Source organism: Dendropsophus ebraccatus, chromosome 4 (genome assembly GCF_027789765.1).
Source record: "Dendropsophus ebraccatus isolate aDenEbr1 chromosome 4, aDenEbr1.pat, whole genome shotgun sequence".
In the NCBI taxonomy this organism is placed as follows: Eukaryota; Metazoa; Chordata; class Amphibia; order Anura; family Hylidae; genus Dendropsophus; species Dendropsophus ebraccatus.
Window position 1 is genome coordinate 92,579,045 of NC_091457.1, and position 21,433 is coordinate 92,600,477.

Below are 21,433 nucleotides of genomic sequence, written 5' to 3' on the forward strand. Positions count from 1 at the left end.
ACTGGTGTGGCGTCTGTATACAGGGGGAGAGGACTGGTGTGGCGTCTGTATACAGGGGGAGAGGACTGGTGTGGCGTCTGTATACAGGGGCAGAGGACTGGTGTGGCGTCTGTATACAGGGGGAGAGGACTGGTGTGGCGTCTGTATACAGGGGGAGAGGACTGGTGTGGCGTCTGTATACAGGGGGAGAGGACTGGTGTGGCGTCTGTATACAGGGGGAGAGGACTGGTGTGGCGTCTGTATACAGGGGGAGAGGACTGGTGTGGCGTCTGTATACAGGGGGAGAGGACTGGTGTGGCGTCTGTATACAGGGGGAGAGGACTGGTGTGGCGTCTGTATACAGGGGGAGAGGACTGGTGTGGCGTCTGTATACAGGGGGAGAGGACTGGTGTGGCGTCTGTATACAGGGGGAGAGGACTGGTGTGGCGTCTGTATACAGGGGGAGAGGACTGGTGTGGCGTCTGTATACAGGGGGAGAGGACTGGTGTGGCGTCTGTATACAGGGGGAGAGGACTGGTGTGGCGTCTGTATACAGGGGGAGAGGACCGGTGTGGCGTCTGTATACAGGGGGAGAGGACCGGTGTGGTGTCTGTATACAGGGGGAGAGGACCGGTGTGGCGTCTGTATACAGGGGGAGAGGACCGGTGTGGCGTCTGTATACAGGGGGAGAGAGGACCGGTGTGGCGTCTGTATACAGGGGGAGAGAGGACCGGTGTGGCGTCTGTATACAGGGGGAGAGAGGACCGGTGTGGGGGGTCTGTATACAGGGAACCAGTGTGGGACCCCACATACCAGTTCTCTGCCCTTTATACAGCCCCCCGACATACCAGTCCTCTCCCCCTGTATACAGCCCCCCCACATACCAGTCCTCTCCCCCTGTATACAGCCCCCCCACATACCAGTCCTCTCCCCCTGTATACAGCCCCCGCACACACCAGTCCTCTCCCCTGTATACAGACCCCCCACACACCAGTCCTCTCCCCCTGTATACAGACCCCACACACACCAGTCCTCTCCCCCTGTATACAGATCCCACACACCAGTCCTCTCCCCCTGTATACAGACCCCACACACACCAGTCCTCTCCCCCTGTATACAGACCCCACACACACCAGTCCTCTCCCCTGTATACAGACCCCACACACACCAGTCCTCTCCCCCTGTATACAGACCCCACACACACCAGTCCTCTCCCCCTGTATACAGACACCACACACCAGTCCTCTCCCCCTGTATACAGACCCCACACCAGTCCTCTCCCCTGTATACAGACCCCACACACGAGTCCTCTCCCCCTGTATACAGACCCCACACACCAGTCCTCTCCCCTGTATACAGACCCCACACACACCAGTCCTCTCCCCCTGTATACAGACCCCACACACACCAGTCCTCTCCCCCTGTATACAGACCACACACACCAGTCCTCTCCCCTGTATACAGACCCCACACACACCAGTCCTCTCCCCCTGTATACAGACCCCACACACACCAGTCCTCTCCCCCTGTATACAGACCCCACACACACCAGTCCTCTCCCCCTGTATACAGACCCCACACACACCAGTCCTCTCCCCTGTATACAGACCCCACACACACCAGTCCTCTCACCCTATATACAGACCACACACACCAGTCCTCTCCCCCTGTATCCCTCCATGTTCCTGTGGATTTTGCAGCTTCCTTCCCTCTGTTTCTGCACAGTGAATGGTGCAGCAGCTCACTGCTTCCTACTTTCTGTCGAGGCCCCGCCCCTCCTGGTGACATCACACCTCAAAGGAGAGGATACATTCTAGCATTTACCATTTCTTTTGCAGAAAGCCATCAGAGCGATGAGGAAGGACCTGTGGTGACGTCATAAGGGGGCGGGGCTGAGAACTGGAGAGGATTCTTGTGGATGAAGGACCTGTGGTGATGTCATGAGGGTGCGGGGCTGAGAAGATGCTGGTGCATGAAGGACATGTGATCATTGTCCTCTTATATCTCCTCCTGTAATGTGATAGATAGATAGATAGATAGATAGATAGATAGATAGATAGATAGATAGATAGATAGATAGATAGATAGGAGATAGGAGATAGATAGATAGGTGATAGATAGATAGATAGATAGATAGATAGATAGATAGATAGATAGATAGATAGGAGATAGATAGATAGATAGATAGATAGGAGATAGATAGCTAGATAAATAGATAGATAGATAGATAGATAGGTGATAGATAGATAGAAGATAGATAGATAGATAGATAGATAGATAGATAGCAGCAAGATAGTCCACGGCACTCACAAGGTTAAGTTGAAAAAAAGTTCAGTGATTTATTTGTGCATCGTAACACAGCACTCCAAACAACACGACGTTTCGGTAACCTCACGTTACCATCCTCAAGTGTACCAAGTGAAATACATGCTCAGTTTAAATACATACATCTACAAAGGTGATTGGTTTGCATAATTAATGATATAAATCACACATGTGTAAAGTCCAATCAAGATCATGGAAAAAGAAAGGACACTGCCCTGTCCTGGGCGTGTGTGTCCAGATACGTGAAAGTTCATCATGTGATACGTCACATGACCACCCACAGTGTCAAAATAATGATCTAGTGTCCGTGATTAAAAAAGTGAAAAAATCCACTTGAACAGGATTACGTGCTTATAGAATTATGTATCCACCTAGAATATACCAAAATATATAAGTAATACAAATTGCTCCTTGCTAGAACCGGCTTCGGATTCACCACCTCTCTCAGGACATATCTTTAGTTGGCGCATGCGTAGTTAGAGAAATCACAGCCCGCGTCCTGTGTTGTCAAGGTGACATGAGCTTCAGCGCAACATGGGAGGAACACTGTTTGGTAGTACGAACCGCAGCTTAGCAGGACCGTGAGCTGGCACGCTACTAATAGAACATGGAACAACAGATCCATAACATGGACGCTGACGCAGAGATTACCACCAATATTACAGCACATCCATTTGCTTTTTCTACTGATGAGGTGGAAGAGATCCTGGGTGACGTGGAAGATGATGCACCTTACCTAGATGTACCTGCTGCCATCGATATGCAAAGGAATTATGAAAATCTTTCAAAAAGAACTGTTATCCTACAACTCCACATTAGCACCTTGGCTAGATATTATCGCGAACACCGTGTTCCAAGAGGTATGAGAACCAAATTAAGACCAAATATGTTGTTAGAAGATCTAGATTCCCGACGTAAATTTGAGGAAATTTCCGATAAATATGCCTTTGAAGTGATTTTGCTACAGATTTCTGGTTTGCAGAAACAATTAAAAGTGGCGCGTACTAGGCTTGCTGATGTTGACACCTTACTGAAATCCTGCCTAAACGCGGAGGACTATAATAGATTTTATGAGAAACAACAGTTATTTCTTACCAAGTTTCGAGCCGATCTCCAGGAGGAGAAGAAGCATAAATGGTACCGTGACACTTTAGACTACCAGACGGGACGGGTCTATTTGTGGAATGAGACTTCAGAACGTAACATGATCCCTAAAAAGATAAAGAAAAGAGATACTTCTTATAACAACGCCCCCAAGAAAGACACAGAGGAAGTTTTTTTAGAACAACCCCCACGGGACCCTCCAAAACCCGACGGGGAGGCCGGAGGAGAAAAAGAGCCACCAAAAGAGAAAAGGAACAGAGTGAACAGCAAGAACAACACTCCGAGGATGAACACCAGGAAAAAACTACCGTGGTAAATATCTCTTCATTTACTTTATCCGATAGACATTTAAAAATTCTGTCCAAGGGTTTGAATTTTTGTCCGAGCTCTAAACCCGATTGGTTTGAATTGGACTTGGACATTTCTCGACTTATTCGTAGAATTAACCTTACAGTTTGGTTTGATAATGTGCCCAAACCTATGCTTGTAACTGATAAAACTGTCTCTAAAACGTTCAATTTGAGCTCTTTAGGTTTGAAATTGGATAGTGATTTTTCACCTCCTATTTTACCAGCAGCTGTGGAAACTTTCCAAAACCTTGTTAAACGTGACATCAGACAACTGCGTGATAGTTTGTTTTTTGAACATGTATTTAATCCTAATCTAACTGCAGATGAGATCTCATGCCTTCAGACCTTGACCCATGACCACGATCTTGTTGTTAAACCTGCCGATAAGGGAGGAGCGATCGTGGTCATGGATCGAAAAACCTACATAGCTGAAGCATTCAGACAATTGAATGATAATGAAGTATACCGCATACTGCCTAATGACCCCAAATTTACTATCAAAAAGAAGATAGACAACATCATCCAGGAAGGACTCAATCACATCATTGATGATAAGGTAGCTGAATTTCTTACAGTGACTTATCCTAAGATGCCACTTTTGTATTTCTTACCCAAGATACATAAAAATGCTCTAAACCCACCCGGGAGACCTATTGTGTCTGGGCGGGGATCTATCACGAATACCATCTCTATCTTTTTAGACAGGGTACTGAGGCCTTTGGCCATTAACACTAAATCATTTTTACAGGACACGACTGATTTCCTTAATAAAATCAAAGGTCTTAAAATACCAAAGGGGGCATTTCTGGTTACACTAGATATTGTAAGCCTGTATACCTCCATAGAGCAGAATATGGGACTTTCGGCAGTTGCGGACTCACTTCATAAACTTGACTTAACAAATACTGAGTGTGACTTTATCATGCGACTGCTAACTCTTGTGTTATCTAACAATTACTTTACTTTTAATGATGTCATCTATTTGCAACAGAGGGGCGTGGCCATGGGCGCGAATGTCGCGCCCACTTATGCGAATATCGTGATGGCACACATGGAGGAGCAGTACGTCTTTGTGGCGCCCCAGTTTCAGCATGTTCTGACCTGGTGGCGCTACATCGACGACGTGTTCCTCATATGGACTGGAGATGAGGGCATGCTACTACAATTTGTAGAGTTTCTTAACACACTTGATAATACTATTAAATTTACTGCTAACTTGTCCAATGAAAAAATACAATACCTGGATGTATTAATAACAGTGATGGAAGGTAGGCTGTCTACGGACATTTATAGAAAACCTACAGACACCAATACCACTTTACATTTTACAAGTTGCCATCCCAAAAAAATGATACGCTCCTTGCCATACAGCCAAATGCTGAGGGCGAGGCGTATCATTGATGACCCACAGAATTTGGACAAAGCTTTGACTCGCATGACTGGTGAATTCCACGAACGAGGGTATCCTAAACAATTATTACAGACATGCAGACAAAAAACAGTGACATTCCCCCGGGAACAACTATTACAGAAAACAAATACCAAGGATACACAAAAACGTATACCATTTGTATCTACTTACACGGATTGTTCTCCCCAAATTGGAAGAATAGTGAGAAAACACTGGAGAATTTTGAGTGACTCCTATCCCAATATTAGTGATCTCAACGGACCTCCCCTTCTATCCTATAGGAGATGTCAAAACCTAAAGGATAGACTTGTTAAATCAGACATCAGTTTAAAAAAAACAGGGGGACATACATTCTTAGGAACACCAAGAATAGGCTGTTTCCCATGTACTGGTTGCGTGACATGTAGACAATTGACTAAAGGTACATACTTTAAACATCCCAACACTTCTATAACATACAAAATCAAATTTTTCCTTACATGCACCACAAAATGGATTATATATGCATTGTGGTGTCCATGCAACTTGGTATACGTAGGTGAAACAACACACGACCTTAGGACCCGTTTTGGCCAACATCGGTACTCGGTTAGGAAACAACGTCTAGACCTTCCTGTCTCCAAACATTGTGTAGAAAGAAATCACACTGAAAATGACCTTAGAGTAATGATCATTGACCACATACCTCCTTTAAAATATGGTGGGAACAGACAGATGCTACTTAAAAAAAGAGAGCTGGAATGGATCCACAAGTTGGATGCACTAGCTCCTAGGGGATTGAATATTGAGTTTAAGATTAGCAGCGACATGCTTAGGTGAGCATCTCTGACACCAACCATTTCTGATACGCCACATCAGTAGTAAGCTTTAGTGAAATACTATTACAACTTGTACATATTTTACATTTATACTTACCCGCTTTATCTTTCTTAGATTGACTTCCTTGCCACCGGACGGACTTCACCACATACTCGAAAAGTTGGCCCTGCTCTTCTACTTCTATTCTCTCTTTTTCTTCCTGCGGATTCCTGTGGAGCAGAATGGTTGGATTGGGACTGGTTCACATGCTGCGGTAGTGATGCGCTTTCGATAATGGACCTGGAGAGGTCTGGGAGCACTGACCTAGTCTGTTGGATGGTGACTGCCCTCCGGATACAGGTGGATGTTTACATTACTGTGAATGTTCGCCGACCACGGGTAGGCGTCTGATTCCAGATGACACGGGAGAATAACAAAGTTCCTGGCGAATATGTGAAATCCCGGGGTCCAGCTCTAATTACCTGCAATCCTGCTAAGCTGCGGTTCGTACTACCAAACAGTGTTCCTCCCATGTTGCGCTGAAGCTCATGTCACCTTGACAACACAGGACGCGGGCTGTGATTTCTCTAACTACGCATGCGCCAACTAAAGATATGTCCTGAGAGAGGTGGTGAATCCGAAGCCGGTTCTAGCAAGGAGCAATTTGTATTACTTATATATTTTGGTATATTCTAGGTGGATACATAATTCTATAAGCACGTAATCCTGTTCAAGTGGATTTTTTCACTTTTTTAATCACGGACACTAGATCATTATTTTGACACTGTGGGTGGTCACGTGACGTATCACATGATGAACTTTCACGTATCTGGACACACACGCCCAGGACAGGGCAGTGTCCTTTCTTTTTCCATGATCTTGATTGGACTTTACACATGTGTGATTTATATCATTAATTATGCAAACCAATCACCTTTGTAGATGTATGTATTTAAACTGAGCATGTATTTCACTTGGTACACTTGAGGATGGTAACGTGAGGTTACCGAAACGTCGTGTTGTTTGGAGTGCTGTGTTACGATGCACAAATAAATCACTGAACTTTTTTTCAACTTAACCTTGTGAGTGCCGTGGACTATCTTGCTGCTATTTGAATACGATCCCGGGTCAGGATCCAGGACCGCTGGCAGCTAACTTTTTTTCACTCAGCAGTGCTGCTTGCTTTTTCTTGTTTGTAGATAGATAGATAGGAGATAGATAGATAGGAGATAGATAGATAGATAGATAGATAGATAGATAGATAGATAGAGAGAGAGAGATAGATAGGAGATAGATAGATAGATAGATAGATAGATAGATAGATAGATAGATAGATAGATAGATAGATAGATAGATAGATAGATAGATAGATATAGATAGATAGGAGATAGCTAGATAAATAGATAGATAGATAGATAGATAGATAGATAGGTGATAGATAGATAGAAGATAGATAGAAGATACATAGATAGATAGATAGATAGATAGATAATATAGATAGAAGATAGATAGATAGATAGATAGATAGATAGATAGATAGATAGATAGGAGATAGGAGATAGATAGATAGATAGATAGATAGATAGATAGATAGGTGATAGATAGATAGATAGATAGATAGGACATAGATAGGAGATAGATAGATAGATAATAGATAGATAGATAGATAGATAGATAGATAGATAGATAGATAGATAGATAGATAGATAATAGTTAGATAGGAGATAGATAGCTAGATAAATATCAAAACACAAATACCGCAGCACTCAGTGAAGATTCCTGGCCCGGTGCCGTAGTTCACACCCTGATCCACAGGTGTCTATATAAATAACCAAAAAATAACCGCAGCACACAGGACTTAAGTGAAGAAAGTATATCTGTATTGGTGATTATTCCATACAAAACACACGGAAAAAAAGCGACGTTTCGACGTCTCAATGATGTCTTTCTCAAGCCAGTGAATACATTTCCAAGACAACATGTGATTTATATATCCTGTGCAAAGTAATTAGTGACGTGTTCATTCCACACACATGATATTCAAATTAGCTAACGTGAATACATAAAAGTTATAATAGGGGAACATCAAGTTCCATAGTGACAAAGTGGATCTATCTTATATCCCAATTCATATTAATAAACAAAATTATATAGAGATATACAACATGAAAAAACAGATCGGAGCAGTTGTGATTCACTCGTATGTCGTGATCAGCAGCATCAACCAGGAAATGAGTTCTTGAACCGCACGCCGTAGGTGGAACGCACGGCCATCTTAGATTATATCACCGGGGATGTAGCGTCCTGTTGCTAAGGAAACCCATGACGTCAAAGGTAAACATCAATAGAATGTAAGATAAATAATATTGTACCGTAAGTCCAACCTATTAACACAGTTGTCCGAGTTCCCGTATTATACGGTGGACAGAGCCCACGTAGACAGTATCCACCGTCTCTGATGACCCATTCGTGGGATGTCCGCGGCAATCTGTGGGGGCTTGACGGTATAGGTGCTTATTCAGACAAGACATTCATTGTCTGAATAAGCACCTATACCGTCAAGCCCCCACAGATTGCCGCGGACATCCCACGAATGGGTCATCAGAGACGGTGGATACTGTCTACGTGGGCTCTGTCCACCGTATAATACGGGAACTCGGACAACTGTGTTAATAGGTTGGACTTACGGTACAATATTATTTATCTTACATTCTATTGATGTTTACCTTTGACGTCATGGGTTTCCTTAGCAACAGGACGCTACATCCCCGGTGATATAATCTAAGATGGCCGTGCGTTCCACCTACGGCGTGCGGTTCAAGAACTCATTTCCTGGTTGATGCTGCTGATCACGACATACGAGTGAATCACAACTGCTCCGATCTGTTTTTTCATGTTGTATATCTCTATATAATTTTGTTTATTAATATGAATTGGGATATAAGATAGATCCACTTTGTCACTATGGAACTTGATGTTCCCCTATTATAACTTTTATGTATTCACGTTAGCTAATTTGAATATCATGTGTGTGGAATGAACACGTCACTAATTACTTTGCACAGGATATATAAATCACATGTTGTCTTGGAAATGTATTCACTGGCTTGAGAAAGACGTCATTGAGACGTCGAAACGTCGCTTTTTTTCCGTGTGTTTTGTATGGAATAATCACCAATACAGATATACTTTCTTCACTTAAGTCCTGTGTGCTGCGGTTATTTTTTGGTTATTTAGCTAGATAAATAGATAGGTGATAGATAGATAGAAGATAGATAGAAGATAGATAGATAGATAGATAGATAATAGATAGATAGATAGATAGATAGGTGATAGATAGATAGATAGATAGATAGATAGGTGATAGATAGATAGGTGATAGATATCTAGCAGCCCAACACATATCTTGGATTGTACATGTATGATCACAACCAGCTCACCCCTTTAAGGCTATGTTCACACTGCGTATGAATCCGTCCGTAGTGCGAACCGCGAATATACGCACATAGTTTTGAGGTTGATGCGTTCACTTGAAAGTATACGATATACGCCCGCACAGTTCACACTACATATGAGCTTACGGCCGGATCGTATATGGCGCCGTGAAAAATGAACAAGACCATTGTTTGAGGATGGAAATATTCCAACTCACGGCCGTGGATTTCCATGCGGTCCCGTACGAAGTACTTATTTCAGCCAAATTGAACTTGATTTTTCGATCCAAAAGGTTCGGTGAGTTTTATTGGGCTGGGCGAAGATTTTAAAGTAAATGACCTGTTTCAGATCGCTTCGAAACAAGCTAGGGAAGCATAACTGTACTACGGGGCGTATGTTCGCGGTTCGTACGCATCCGGCCGCATGTCGATTTTTCCCACGCCCGTAGTTTCAGCCGCACATGTACGGCGGTGTACGAAATGCGGCTGGACTCATACACAGTGTGAACATAGCCTTAATGTCTAAAAACATATTATCTATACCACTATTATTTTTAGGCAAAGATAATCTGGTTAAAAGGGTTCTCCAGAATAAAGAAAAAAAAAACGTAGTTGCTTTCTTCCAAAACAGCGCCACCCCTGCTCTTAGGTTGTGTGTGGTATTACAGCTTGGCACTATTCACTTCAGTCGAATACCACACACAAACTGAGGACAAGAGTGGTGCTGTCTGTGGAAGAAGGCAGCTATATTTTTCTAATCTTAAGCACTTTCAATTTTTTTGTGGTTCTATATGTGAAATGTACAGAAGCCTCTTACACTGCTCTTTATCCTTATCCACTATGAGTAATGTAAAAGAATATTCCCTTTATTATTCAGAAAGCCTTGTCACCTGCTGAGGTTCCCTATTGGTAAGGTTGGTTGGGGGCCCACTCAGACTCACTCGCCCCCCTAGGCTGAACCCCTAGCTACGCTCCTGCCTTGATCAGATCATACCCCACTCATCTTCGCTATCCTATATACAGTACCTCGCATGAAGCTCCAAGTGCTTTCAAGCGCTATTGTCCACTAATACTTCTTCCATTCCCACAATGTAAGCATTATGAAAATTGAATAAAAAATACTCTTTTTTCATATGTGCTGGACATTGGCATTTTTCCTGAGATTTTCCTTCTATGTGAAAAGTCATATGACCTACAAAGTGAATGGGGTGTACCTCTATGGTATTGTGCAATCTTTAGAACCGGGATGACGAACATTACATCACCGCACAAATCCAGGAACCGGTTGCGAATCTCTATTGGATCAGTGGTGTCACCAAGATAGTTGTCAACAGCAAAAGGAATGACTTCAGGGCTCAGACCCTATAAAATGTACATTAAGCAAAATAAAGAGATGGAATTTAACATAGAAAACTATTTAGATTATAAAACAGAGTATAAGTGGGAAAGGCTCATCTGTTCTCACCAGTACAGGAAGTTTCTGCAGATTCAGCATGACAGACTCCCGCGTCATTCCTTCTGTTATACCTGTTATATTAAATAGCTTAATACAAAAACAGTGAGAATGTTAGGTTGGATATAATATATTGTTTCAAAGTAATTTCACTTAAAAGGGTATGCCAGAGGGGGAAAAAATTTCAAATCAACTGGTGTAAGAAAGTTATACAGATTTGTAAATTACTATTATCTCTCGTCTTCCAGTACTCATCAGCTGCTGGATGGCCAACATGAAGTGGAGTATTCTTTCCAGTCTGACATAGTTTTCTCTGCTGCTACCTCTGTCTGTGTCAGGAACTGTCCACAGCAGGAGAGGTTTTCTATGGGGATTTGTTACTGCTCTGGACAATTCCTGTCATGGACAGACATGGCAGCAGAGAGCACTGTATCAGACTAAAAAGATTACACCACTTCCTGCAGGGCATACAGCAGCTGATAAGTACTGGAAGATGAGTGTTTTTTTTTTTAAATAGAAGTAATTTACAAATCTGTTTAACTTTCTGACACCAGGTAATATGACTTTTTGAATGTACCACTTCAATACACTTCAGTATTAAGCATTTCATACAACCTTATTGGCACCGCTATGCTGATTCTGCCTTCTCTCTTCCCTCAGTCCTGCCTTCTGTGTCAAGTCTGATGCAGCCAGCAAATCTTTATAAACATCCACAGTCTGTTTATTGGGGTATGAGCCTGCCTTGTACGTTTCATACCCTGCTGTGTTGTCAGAGCTCACAGGCAGCGAAGATCATGCACAGAGCCAGGCCGGGTCTGAACTTGACTCAGAAGGCAGGACAGAGGGGACATAGAACCTGGGGGTAGAGATATATAAGTGCACTGGGGGTAGAGATATATAGGTGCACTGAGGTCACTGGCCCTGCCTCCAGTGCACCAAAAGACTTAATTTGCATATTTAGAAAACAAAGAGCAAAGAACTTGTGAACTGGGTGATTGATTGAAAAAAAGACCATACCATCAGAATCAGTACAGGGGTGCCAGTAAGGTCTTATTATCTGGATAATTGCTGTAGGGGCACTATCATATGACAGTCCACAAGTACCCTGTAGAAGGGGGGAGGTTAATTGAGACGCTTTCCACTTACCATTGGTAGAACCCATCCACACTCATGATCATTCACTCCAATAAGAAATGGGACCTTGTTGCTTTCCTTATTTGTTAACATCTTCTCTGCTGCTTCAGGTAGAAAAAACCCATCCACAACAGCAGAAGGAATCAGTATGCCCTGCAGAAGGAGGAGATGGACAAAACATTGACATAAACACCCATATTGTGCAAGAGATGACCACAGATATGTAATGGATTAGTGGGTATGTGTTGTCAGACCTGTTCCAAATAGTCAGGGGTGATGTGAATGCATAATTTATAGAATACAGTATGAGGTTATGTTCACACATCCTCGAAATGACGTCTGTTTTTATTGGACGGCCGTCATGTAACAGCAAATAATGGCCATTAATTTAAAAAGGAACCAATTAGCACAGTTGTGCTGATATAGTTCCCAGCAGCATAATATGATAACTAATACTATATACGGCCTGCAGAGAATGGGGAACTGATAATATATATGGGGGCTGCAGAGGGGAGGAGGAACTGATATTATATAGGGCTGCAAGGGGGGAAATATGCTGTATAGGGGTTACATGAAGGGCTAATACCATATGTTTGGGCTGCACTGGGTGGAGGGGCTCATATCACATAGGGGCTGCAAAGGGGGAAATCTCTACTATACAGGGACTGCACAGAGGGGCCTATAATATATAGGGACCTTACTACTGGGCACAGCACAGAGCATACCCAACTATTATGTGTGGGTACAGGGGAGCCTTAAAACTATGTGGGGCCCACAGAGGGGCCTAACTACTATATACTGGCACCTAACTACTATATGTGCAAGGACCGTAAAATGTTTCTCAGATTCTGGAAAGAGGATGCATGGCCAAGGGAACACTTCAAGATGGCCTGGACTGAATGGAGAGATAAAGGAAAAGTGATTAGAAAAAATGCCCGTGAAAGCCAGAGTAGATGTCATTGCACTGTGTTATAGGGTTTATAATGGTCATGGTGTGGTGGTATTATTAAGGTATTATGTGGGGCTACCATTGGCAATATCTTTCAGTTTTTTTCAGCAGCAGCATGGAGGCAATATTCAATCACTTTATGGTGATATTAATATTAATTGGCAACAATGTTATAAGATAATAATGTATGTTTTGGGCACCTGATAGCATGTGGGGGCACTTTGATGGTATTATACTGTGTGTGGAGCACTAAAGGAGGTTTAGAGTATTCCTTAAAGCAGTGCTTCTCAAACTTTTTCTACTGGAGCCTCAACCAACAGACCAAGGCAATGCCTGCGCCTCACCAGACTGACCAAGAGGGTGCCTGGGCCTCACCAGACTGACCAAGAGGGTGCCTGGGCCTCACTATCTGTGGTGAAAGTCCATTTAAAAGCAAAAAATAATGCTAGGGCTACCATTCACCCATCTCCCAAGCTCTAAAAACTAAATAAAGCAAGTACAAAATAAATTAATAATGTTGCTAAAATAGAGATTTATACAAACAGCAAAAGGACTGTGCAGATCATAGTAACTTTCATGAAAACTTCCTCCCCAGCTGGGCCTCACCAACAACAAGGAGGCGCCTCACTGGTGAGGCCCGCCTCACAGTTTGAGAAGCACTGCCTTAAAGGGGTTTATGTGGGTAATAAAAAGGATTAACGGTGAACTCCTTACACAGTATATAAACTCACTTCCTGCATACATTCTGATCTCATGACCTGCTAATGGGATGGTAATCGGTACCAAAAGCAAATTCCCCACAAGGTACCATCTACCCTAAGGCTGGCAATGGTAGTGTGATACAACACTTACCATTACTTTGGAAATGGCAATAAGTTCCTCCTCTGATTTCTTCTTCAGACAGTTGGTGATGGAGGCCAGCTCACAGCCCGATATCTCTGACACTAGCTGCAATGCAAATATTGCATATATTCATTGTTGTTGTTATGTAAATGGTTATTTCTTTCAGTGCTAACACAGCCAGAGGTAATTACAAAGGTTGTAAAGATTGTTTAGCCTCCCCACCATGTACTGATCTAGGGCACTGTGCTGCTCCAAAAGGCCTGCGAGCCTCTGTGCCACAGGGACATTTTTAAGCCTGGCGCAAAAAAGCCAGACTCAATAAGTGTCCCCATAATGTGTAATATAATATATATATATATATATATATATATATATATATATATCAGCCACTGCTTTTAGAGCAGAGTGGAGGTCGGTAACCTATACAATAAACTCTCAACAATGGTAGGAAAGCAGCAGACATATCTAAAAGGAGGCAAGTTTGCTAAATTAATATTTTAATATTTGACGTGTCCTACAAGTTCAAGGCCACATTCGCATATCCATGGTCCCACCCATAGCCATGGACACGCAGCTACAAACATGACACATGACCTGACACAAACATGACACAATTTTGATCTTTTCCATAGAAACCTCTGTTTTTCTAAGTATGTCACTGTGGAGTAGCATTACTCCTCAATAGATTATACCTACATTTATATAATATTTAAGATCTTCAGACCTGCTGACAACTATGTTTGGCATTGTAACAGCTCCACTCTCAGCAATGGCACGGTGAAAGAGACCTTTGGATAAAGGAGAGAGCACCTAGAAGAGGAGACAATTCAATTTATTCTCATAACCCTTGAATCTCACCCATTTACTATGATTTTCTCAATTAATAACAATTTTCAAATATTTGCCCATATTCTGCTTATAGCACAAGCTCTCGTGGATCACATCTAACTAATTCTTACATCAAAGAAATCAATCTGTTAGCAGGAAATTTATCAGGAAAGACTTAAAATTCTATTCTGATAATCAAATTTTTATTTTTAATATTTGGCAACCATACTCACCTGCCTCTATCTTCTGCTGCTGTACCGATGGCTCCTGGTCCCTGCTGCTTTCTACTTCTTCCTTCTATTGTTCCCACAAGTGATTGGCTGAGTGGGCAGCTCCTTCAGGGACAACACATTAGAGGAAACAGGAAGCAGCAGGGCAGGTAAGTATCATTGTTGTTTTTTTTTTTAATTTATTTTAAGAGCATCCTGAGCAAAACAAACAAGCAAAAAGAGTTTGTTGGAAAGAACTTTACGAGATAATCTGGTAAATGGTAATTATACGTTAAAGAGTTAAATAAGGTTCAGGATGGAAGTGTTTGTGATAGTAAACAAGATACAAGAACAAAGGACACAATACGGTTAGTTAGAGGATTGATGTAGGAAAATATTATTTTTCTGAAAGAGTGGTACATGCCTGAAAAACTTCCAGAAGATGTGGCTGGTAAATAAAATAAATACAGTATATATATGCTGACATGAGGAAATGAAGGTATAATAGATAGACCATGTTGTCTTCTTTGTCCTGAGTCTTCTATATTTCTATGTACTTTATATGGAGACCTAAGTAACAAACATCAAATGGAACATACAAGAACAGAGACGCTGACCGCTCCCGCAGATTCACCAAATATAGTGACAGATGTAGGGTCGCCTCCAAAGTCTGCAATGTTTTCCTGTACCCATTTAAGGGCAGCAACTTGGTCCAGAAGCCCATAGTTGCCACGTAATTGGTCATCTCCAGTACTGAAATAAGAAAAGGAGAAGTCTATGTTTGTCTTTGATTACAGATTTACAGATCACATATCAAATGAACCTAAATAAAAGTTAAAGGGGTTATATGGGCTTTTGAAATTGATGGCCTTTCTTCAGAATTACATTGGTGGGTGTCCGACTCATTAACCCAATCTTAAGATTTTACTATGTTTGTAATAGCACTTGCTGTACTTTGCGCTGTGGCTGTACTAAATATTGCAAATGTATCCCATTCACTTGAGTGGGCCACAGCTGCCAATCCTACTGTAGCACAGTTGCTCTGCTGGTGGAAGCAAAGGCAAAAATATTGAGTTTGCAACACATCTGCAAGTGCCCATATAACCCCTTTGAGCTTAGCCAAGTTTTTAGGGAAGTGGTTGGCAACATGCTTGCTGACTGTGTCCAGTATCAGTTAGCGGAACTGTGGATGTTGCTGCGGAATATAATAAAGATGGATAAGAGCAAGAAAAACAATATAACATATTTGCAAAATTACTTGAGTTTTTTTTTTAAGAATAATCCTGTATGCACAGTATACAATGGTGAACAAGGATGGACAAGTCATATACTATAAAGCACTGGAATTATCTTTACCTGAAGAATCCTAGGATCCCCAGTCTGTACTGTATGGATACAACAACTACATTCTCATAGGCACTGAGTGCAGAACCATCATATGAGCTAGCCAACCCAAAAAGCAGCCCTCCACCATGTATAAAGATCATGACCTAAGAGAAAGAGGAAGAAATTTAAATTAATAAAGAATACCCTGATTCTTAAAGGCCAATATACCATAAGACAGCATCTCATGAAAAAGCACCAGTTTTCTAATGTGCAGTTAATATCACTGGCTGCTTTATTTACAGGGCTAAAGCAATGCAGGGGGCTGCAGATTTACAATAGAGTTACAATATTAACCCCTTATTTCTTGATACTTACAGGTAATTTTGAATTCTTATCTCTGTCTTTGGGAGTGAACACATTCAGGTAGAGGCAATCTTCTGAGGGCTTGGGCATTTTAAAAGGTGATTGGTAATATTCTCCTATCCCACTCATCAAATCTTCTGCTTGTAAACACCTGAAACACAGAATCTAAAATTATTGTTTTATTGGGAAAAATGGACAATGGCTATTAGTCGATGAAACATTTATTGGCTCCACCTATGCAGGCCATAGCTCTTCCACAGGGTATAGGCTTGTCTGTTTCTGAAAAAGCAGCAGGTGATGAGAGAAACCCCCCCCCCCCAAAAAAAAAAAAAAAAAACAACAACATGCAGGTATATCCTGATCCTAGAAGGAAAAAACCCTAGTTCCTGTAGAGGAGCCAGATGGCAGAAAAAGGAAGCAAAAGAGAAAAGAATTGTATCCTGAGAACAAAAATCTATATTTCCTGTAATATCATGGGGGTGACACAGCACCATAGGACATAATAAAGTAGTGCCAGAGGGTGGAGAAGAAATTCAAAGGAAAAGAACCTGCTATGCATTCCAACTAGCTCAGAGCAGCTTAAAGTACTCTGTAGCCAGGCTGGTATCAGAGGATGCCACAGGATGAATTTAGTAAACCTTTGTCAAGGTGGGCACAGAGGCCCAGGTGGCCCAGACCCTAGATACCATACTGTTCAGAAAGCTCTGAGGGCCTACATAGAATGGGCGGTAAGAATGAGTCAATATTGCTGAATTGAAGATGGCCCCGTTGGGACCCACTGAGAAAAACATGGATGCATCCTGTATGATGATGAACACTAGAAACGCATCCGGTTCCAGTAATGTATCCACAGGGATCTGTACAACGTTAATGAAGCAAAGGTGTCCAGTCTTGTTACTAGTTTAGGTGTGGTTTGCAATTAAGCTCAATTCACTTCAATGGAACTGAGTTGCAAAACCTCACCCAGACTGGAGACAACTGTCTGGAAGTAAGTGGCCATGGTTTTTCTAATGCTAGATAACCCTTGGATAAGTATGGCAATAATGGCACCTCCATACTACGCACAGATAAATTGCTTAATCACTTGATTAGCGAATGACAAGCGGCGATTTTTGTTCTCTTTTAAATGATTTAGATGAGAAGATAAATCAATGTAAAAAGTCATTAATGGGATCGTAATTACTTTCGCCTATATTCTGTGAATGTTCACAATTGCGTTCATATGAATATACTGTACTGTGAACAATGAGTGTTTTGCTTTAAAAGATTTCAGAACGGTTAACAATGGAACTACAAATACAGAAAAGGCACTACCATGAAAGATAACAGTAGTATACCAGAGCAATAAATCCTGGAGTGCTCAAACCCGATTGGCATAGAAACCACAAAGTACTACTACATAAGAAAAAGTATGCCAATAACAACAGTGGCACTTCCAAAAGAAAGATGTGTATATATAAATAAGTAAGTCACTTAAGGTGAAAATGAATATGCTTTATTGGTACAAATGAGCAAGTGAGACACACTGGATAAAAACAATTAAAATACACAAAACAGAACCAGACACTGTGCCGTGTACAGTAGGCACGGCACAAGGACAGGCTGACATATGTATGGGGGATCCTCACTGGTAAATAATTATGAAGTGAGATAGACACAAGTGCAAGGATGACGCATGATAAACAAAAAACAGGCAAAGGCCAAAAGAGAATTTGTATCACCAGATAGGAGAATCCATGTCGGCGTCCACAGAACCCCACGCGTTCCGTCCCCAGGCGGGACTTTCTCAAGGGTCAAACGGTTAACGGTTAACGGTTAACAATGATTTTGAGATCAGCACCAGAAGATTATCGCTTAAGTTTGAACGATTTAACAATTTTTCGCACGATGATCGGATGTGTAAAAGGCCCTTAATGTTCTATTATTATATTGGTCCATGTAGATCCTCACATTTCTATCAGTGTTGTCCCAGCAGAAATATGATATTCCTCTCTGAACATAACATACATCAGGTACCCACATACCTTTTTGTAGCTTGAAATTATACATTAGACATTAAGGGGGAGATTTATCAAACATGGTGTAAAGTGAAACTGGCTCAGTTGCCCCTAGCAACCAATCAGATTCCACTTTACATTCCTCAGAGTCTCTTTAGAAAATGAAAGGTGGAATCTGATTGGTTGCTAGGGGCAACTGAGCCAGTTTCACTTTACACCATGTTTGATAAATCTCCCCCTAACTATATACCCCATAAATGTAATTCGAGGGATTATAAGTACACCCGTTCATGGCACCAATACTCTGGCAGTGGTCTCTTTCAACACAATAATGCCTCCTGCCACACTGCAAAATGGTTTAAAGCGACTCTGTACCCACAATCTGTCCCACCCAAACCACTTGTACCTTCAGATAGCTGCTTTTAATTCAAGATCTGTCCTGGGGTCCGTCCGGCAGGTGATGCAGTTATTGTCCTAAAAAACAACTTTTAAACTGGCAGCCCTGTGTCAAACGGCCGTGACTTGCAGTATCTGTGCCCAGCTTTGCACCAACCCTCCATCCCTCCTCCCCACCCTCTTCATCATTAGGAATGCCCCTAGAACATTTTCTCCTGTCTGAACATTGCACAGATGCCTTAATGATCCAGCCCATGTGCTGTGCTGACACAGGTGAGGAATAGTAGAAAATCTGGCTGGAGCATTCCTAATGATGAGGAGGGTGGGGAGGAGGAATGGAGGGGTGGTGCAAAGTTATGGCACAGATATACTAAGCCACGGCTGTTTGAATCAAGTGGTTTGGGGGGTTGGATTGTGGGTACAGAGTCGCTTTAAGGAGCATGACAGAGCATGACAAAAAACTGTTGGCCTCCAAAGATTAAATTCCACTCAAGCATCTGTGGGAGGCCCCACCATGAAACTTACATGGCTAAGAGGATATGCTACCAGTTTCTACAGGATACCTTCAGTGATTGTCCATGCCTCAAAAGGTCGGAGCCATTTTAGAAGCATGAGGAGACCTATGTGATTTTAGATATCATTCTTGTGTACCCAAGTACCCAATAAGTATAAATCAAAGCTAGCCCAGAAATACATGATACTTACATTGGGGGGTACTCAGAAGCTTCTCTCACGGACCTCCAGGGCTCAGGAGGTTCCGGGTTAGCAAATCTTAGTGAGCCCACAGGAGGTTTAGCAAAAGGCACACCAAAAAATGCATCTATGACTCTAGTTGTTTCTTTTACTGGTACTGTAACTCCCCGCAGTTGTCCATATTTTGTGGTTACTAATGGTCTTTCATCATTTTGACCTAGAAACAAAAATATTATTTGAGGTAAATGGCAGTAGTATTAATGTTAATAAGTTTCCCATCCTCCTGTCCATATTGGAACCTCCTGCTGGGACATATACCTTTTATTCGTTCAACATTTACTAATCCTTACTGTCTAAACCCTCAGAAAACAATTACTGCTCCCTTCAAGAGCTGCTATAGATAAACCTATAACTGCTACAATACTGCCCTATGTACAAAATATAGCACAATAATACAGACTTTCATCTTCAAGAATATAGTTACTATAATACAGCCGCTATGTAGAAATATATCATTACCATAATAGTGACCACCATGTAATAATATATAATTGCTATAACACTGCCCCCTATGTACAAAATTATAACTACAATAATTCTGTCTCTTTTTAGACAACAAAGTAACTGCCTTCCGGAGTGGATTTTAGTTCCATTCCCTAGACCTAGGCAGAAGAGACATTAATTAAAGAGGACCTGTCACCTCCGTGCCGGGGTGACAGGCTCCTGACCCCAGTTAGATCCCCTTATATGTACCTCATCCCGCCGACTCCCGCTGCCGGAGCCGGTCCCGGGACGGAGATATCCCGGTCACAAGCCGGCGCGCGCTCTGGAGAGAGGTCCAGCGTCCATAGAGAATGAATGAAGCCGTGCGTGCGCTGCAGAGATGAGTCCGGCTCCATTCATCCTCTATGGACGCCGGACCTCTCTCCAGAGCGCGCGCGCCGCTCTGACCCGGGACCGGCTCCGGCAGGGGGACTCGGCGGGATGAGGTATGTATAAGGGGATCTAACTGGGGGTCGGGAGCCTGTCACCCCGGCACGGGGGGTGACAGGTCTCCTTTAAATTAACAATGACAACTTCTGTGAGAGAATAAATGGCAACCGTGCTATTTCTGGCATTCCTGCAGATTATAAAGAAAAAAATAACAAAATAAAGAAACCAAACAACTAGAAGTTTAGTTCTTTCTTCTCAAAACATCTAGAATGTAATACATTTTAAGAAGAAATTCTGGAACTGCATGTTGTTGTGTTAGCATACTTCTGCATGCTCCCAATTGCATACTTTGTTTTAGCTCTTACCTGCACCAACTGCAGTTAGAATGAAGGAGCTGAAGAATAGGATATGCAACAAAATGTCCATGTCCTGTGCACTGCGGTCACTCTGAATTCTGTTTTGCTATTGCAGAGTCTTTAGTTGCAGTAGGGAATCTGAGGTCACTGATAAAATTAGATTTCTGGTTACTAGTTAACACATCACAGTATATACACACATTTATTGATGTTGGCATTATTAGCCTGGCAAAACAGCTACACCTACTGTAACTATAAGCCATTGACTCTGCACCCTGGCACCTGTCCATGTAGGCTGCAGGTGTAAAGTACGAGCCCTGTAATCACTGAACAAAGGATTCGAGAGTCAGGCCATGCTCACACACAGTAAAACTGGCCATTGTTTGAGCCGTAAATGACAGTTTACAAAATCAGTTAAAAATTGACTGAGATGAGTGGACGCACCTTGCTGTAGCTCCTGCTTGAGATTTCTCTTTCTTTTGCAATCCATTCCTGGCTTTGGCTTAAAAAATCTGTCAGATAAATCTGTTTGTGTAAAGGCACCCTAAGATT

The 21,433-nt window shown here is 42.2% G+C and overlaps 1 protein-coding gene across 1 annotated transcript in view; it reads right to left on the reverse strand.

Moving 5' to 3' along the window:
* Nucleotides 1-20,997, reverse strand: part of LOC138788429 (fatty acyl-CoA hydrolase precursor, medium chain-like) — a 32,073-nt gene extending 11,076 nt beyond the window's left edge. Inside the window, exons 1-10 of the mRNA XM_069966278.1 lie at nt 20,891-20,997; nt 19,605-19,809; nt 16,519-16,657; nt 16,174-16,307; nt 15,417-15,570; nt 14,477-14,590; nt 13,790-13,885; nt 12,001-12,141; nt 10,867-10,944; nt 10,616-10,763 (exon numbers count right to left, since the gene is read on the reverse strand). Of these exons, the coding sequence (XP_069822379.1) occupies nt 10,616-10,763; nt 10,867-10,944; nt 12,001-12,141; nt 13,790-13,885; nt 14,477-14,590; nt 15,417-15,570; nt 16,174-16,307; nt 16,519-16,657; nt 19,605-19,809; nt 20,891-20,951 (1,270 nt within the window). The 5' untranslated portion in view covers nt 20,952-20,997. The remainder of the gene's footprint in view (nt 1-10,615; nt 10,764-10,866; nt 10,945-12,000; nt 12,142-13,789; nt 13,886-14,476; nt 14,591-15,416; nt 15,571-16,173; nt 16,308-16,518; nt 16,658-19,604; nt 19,810-20,890) is intronic.
* Between the last annotated feature and the right edge of the window lie 436 nt (nt 20,998-21,433).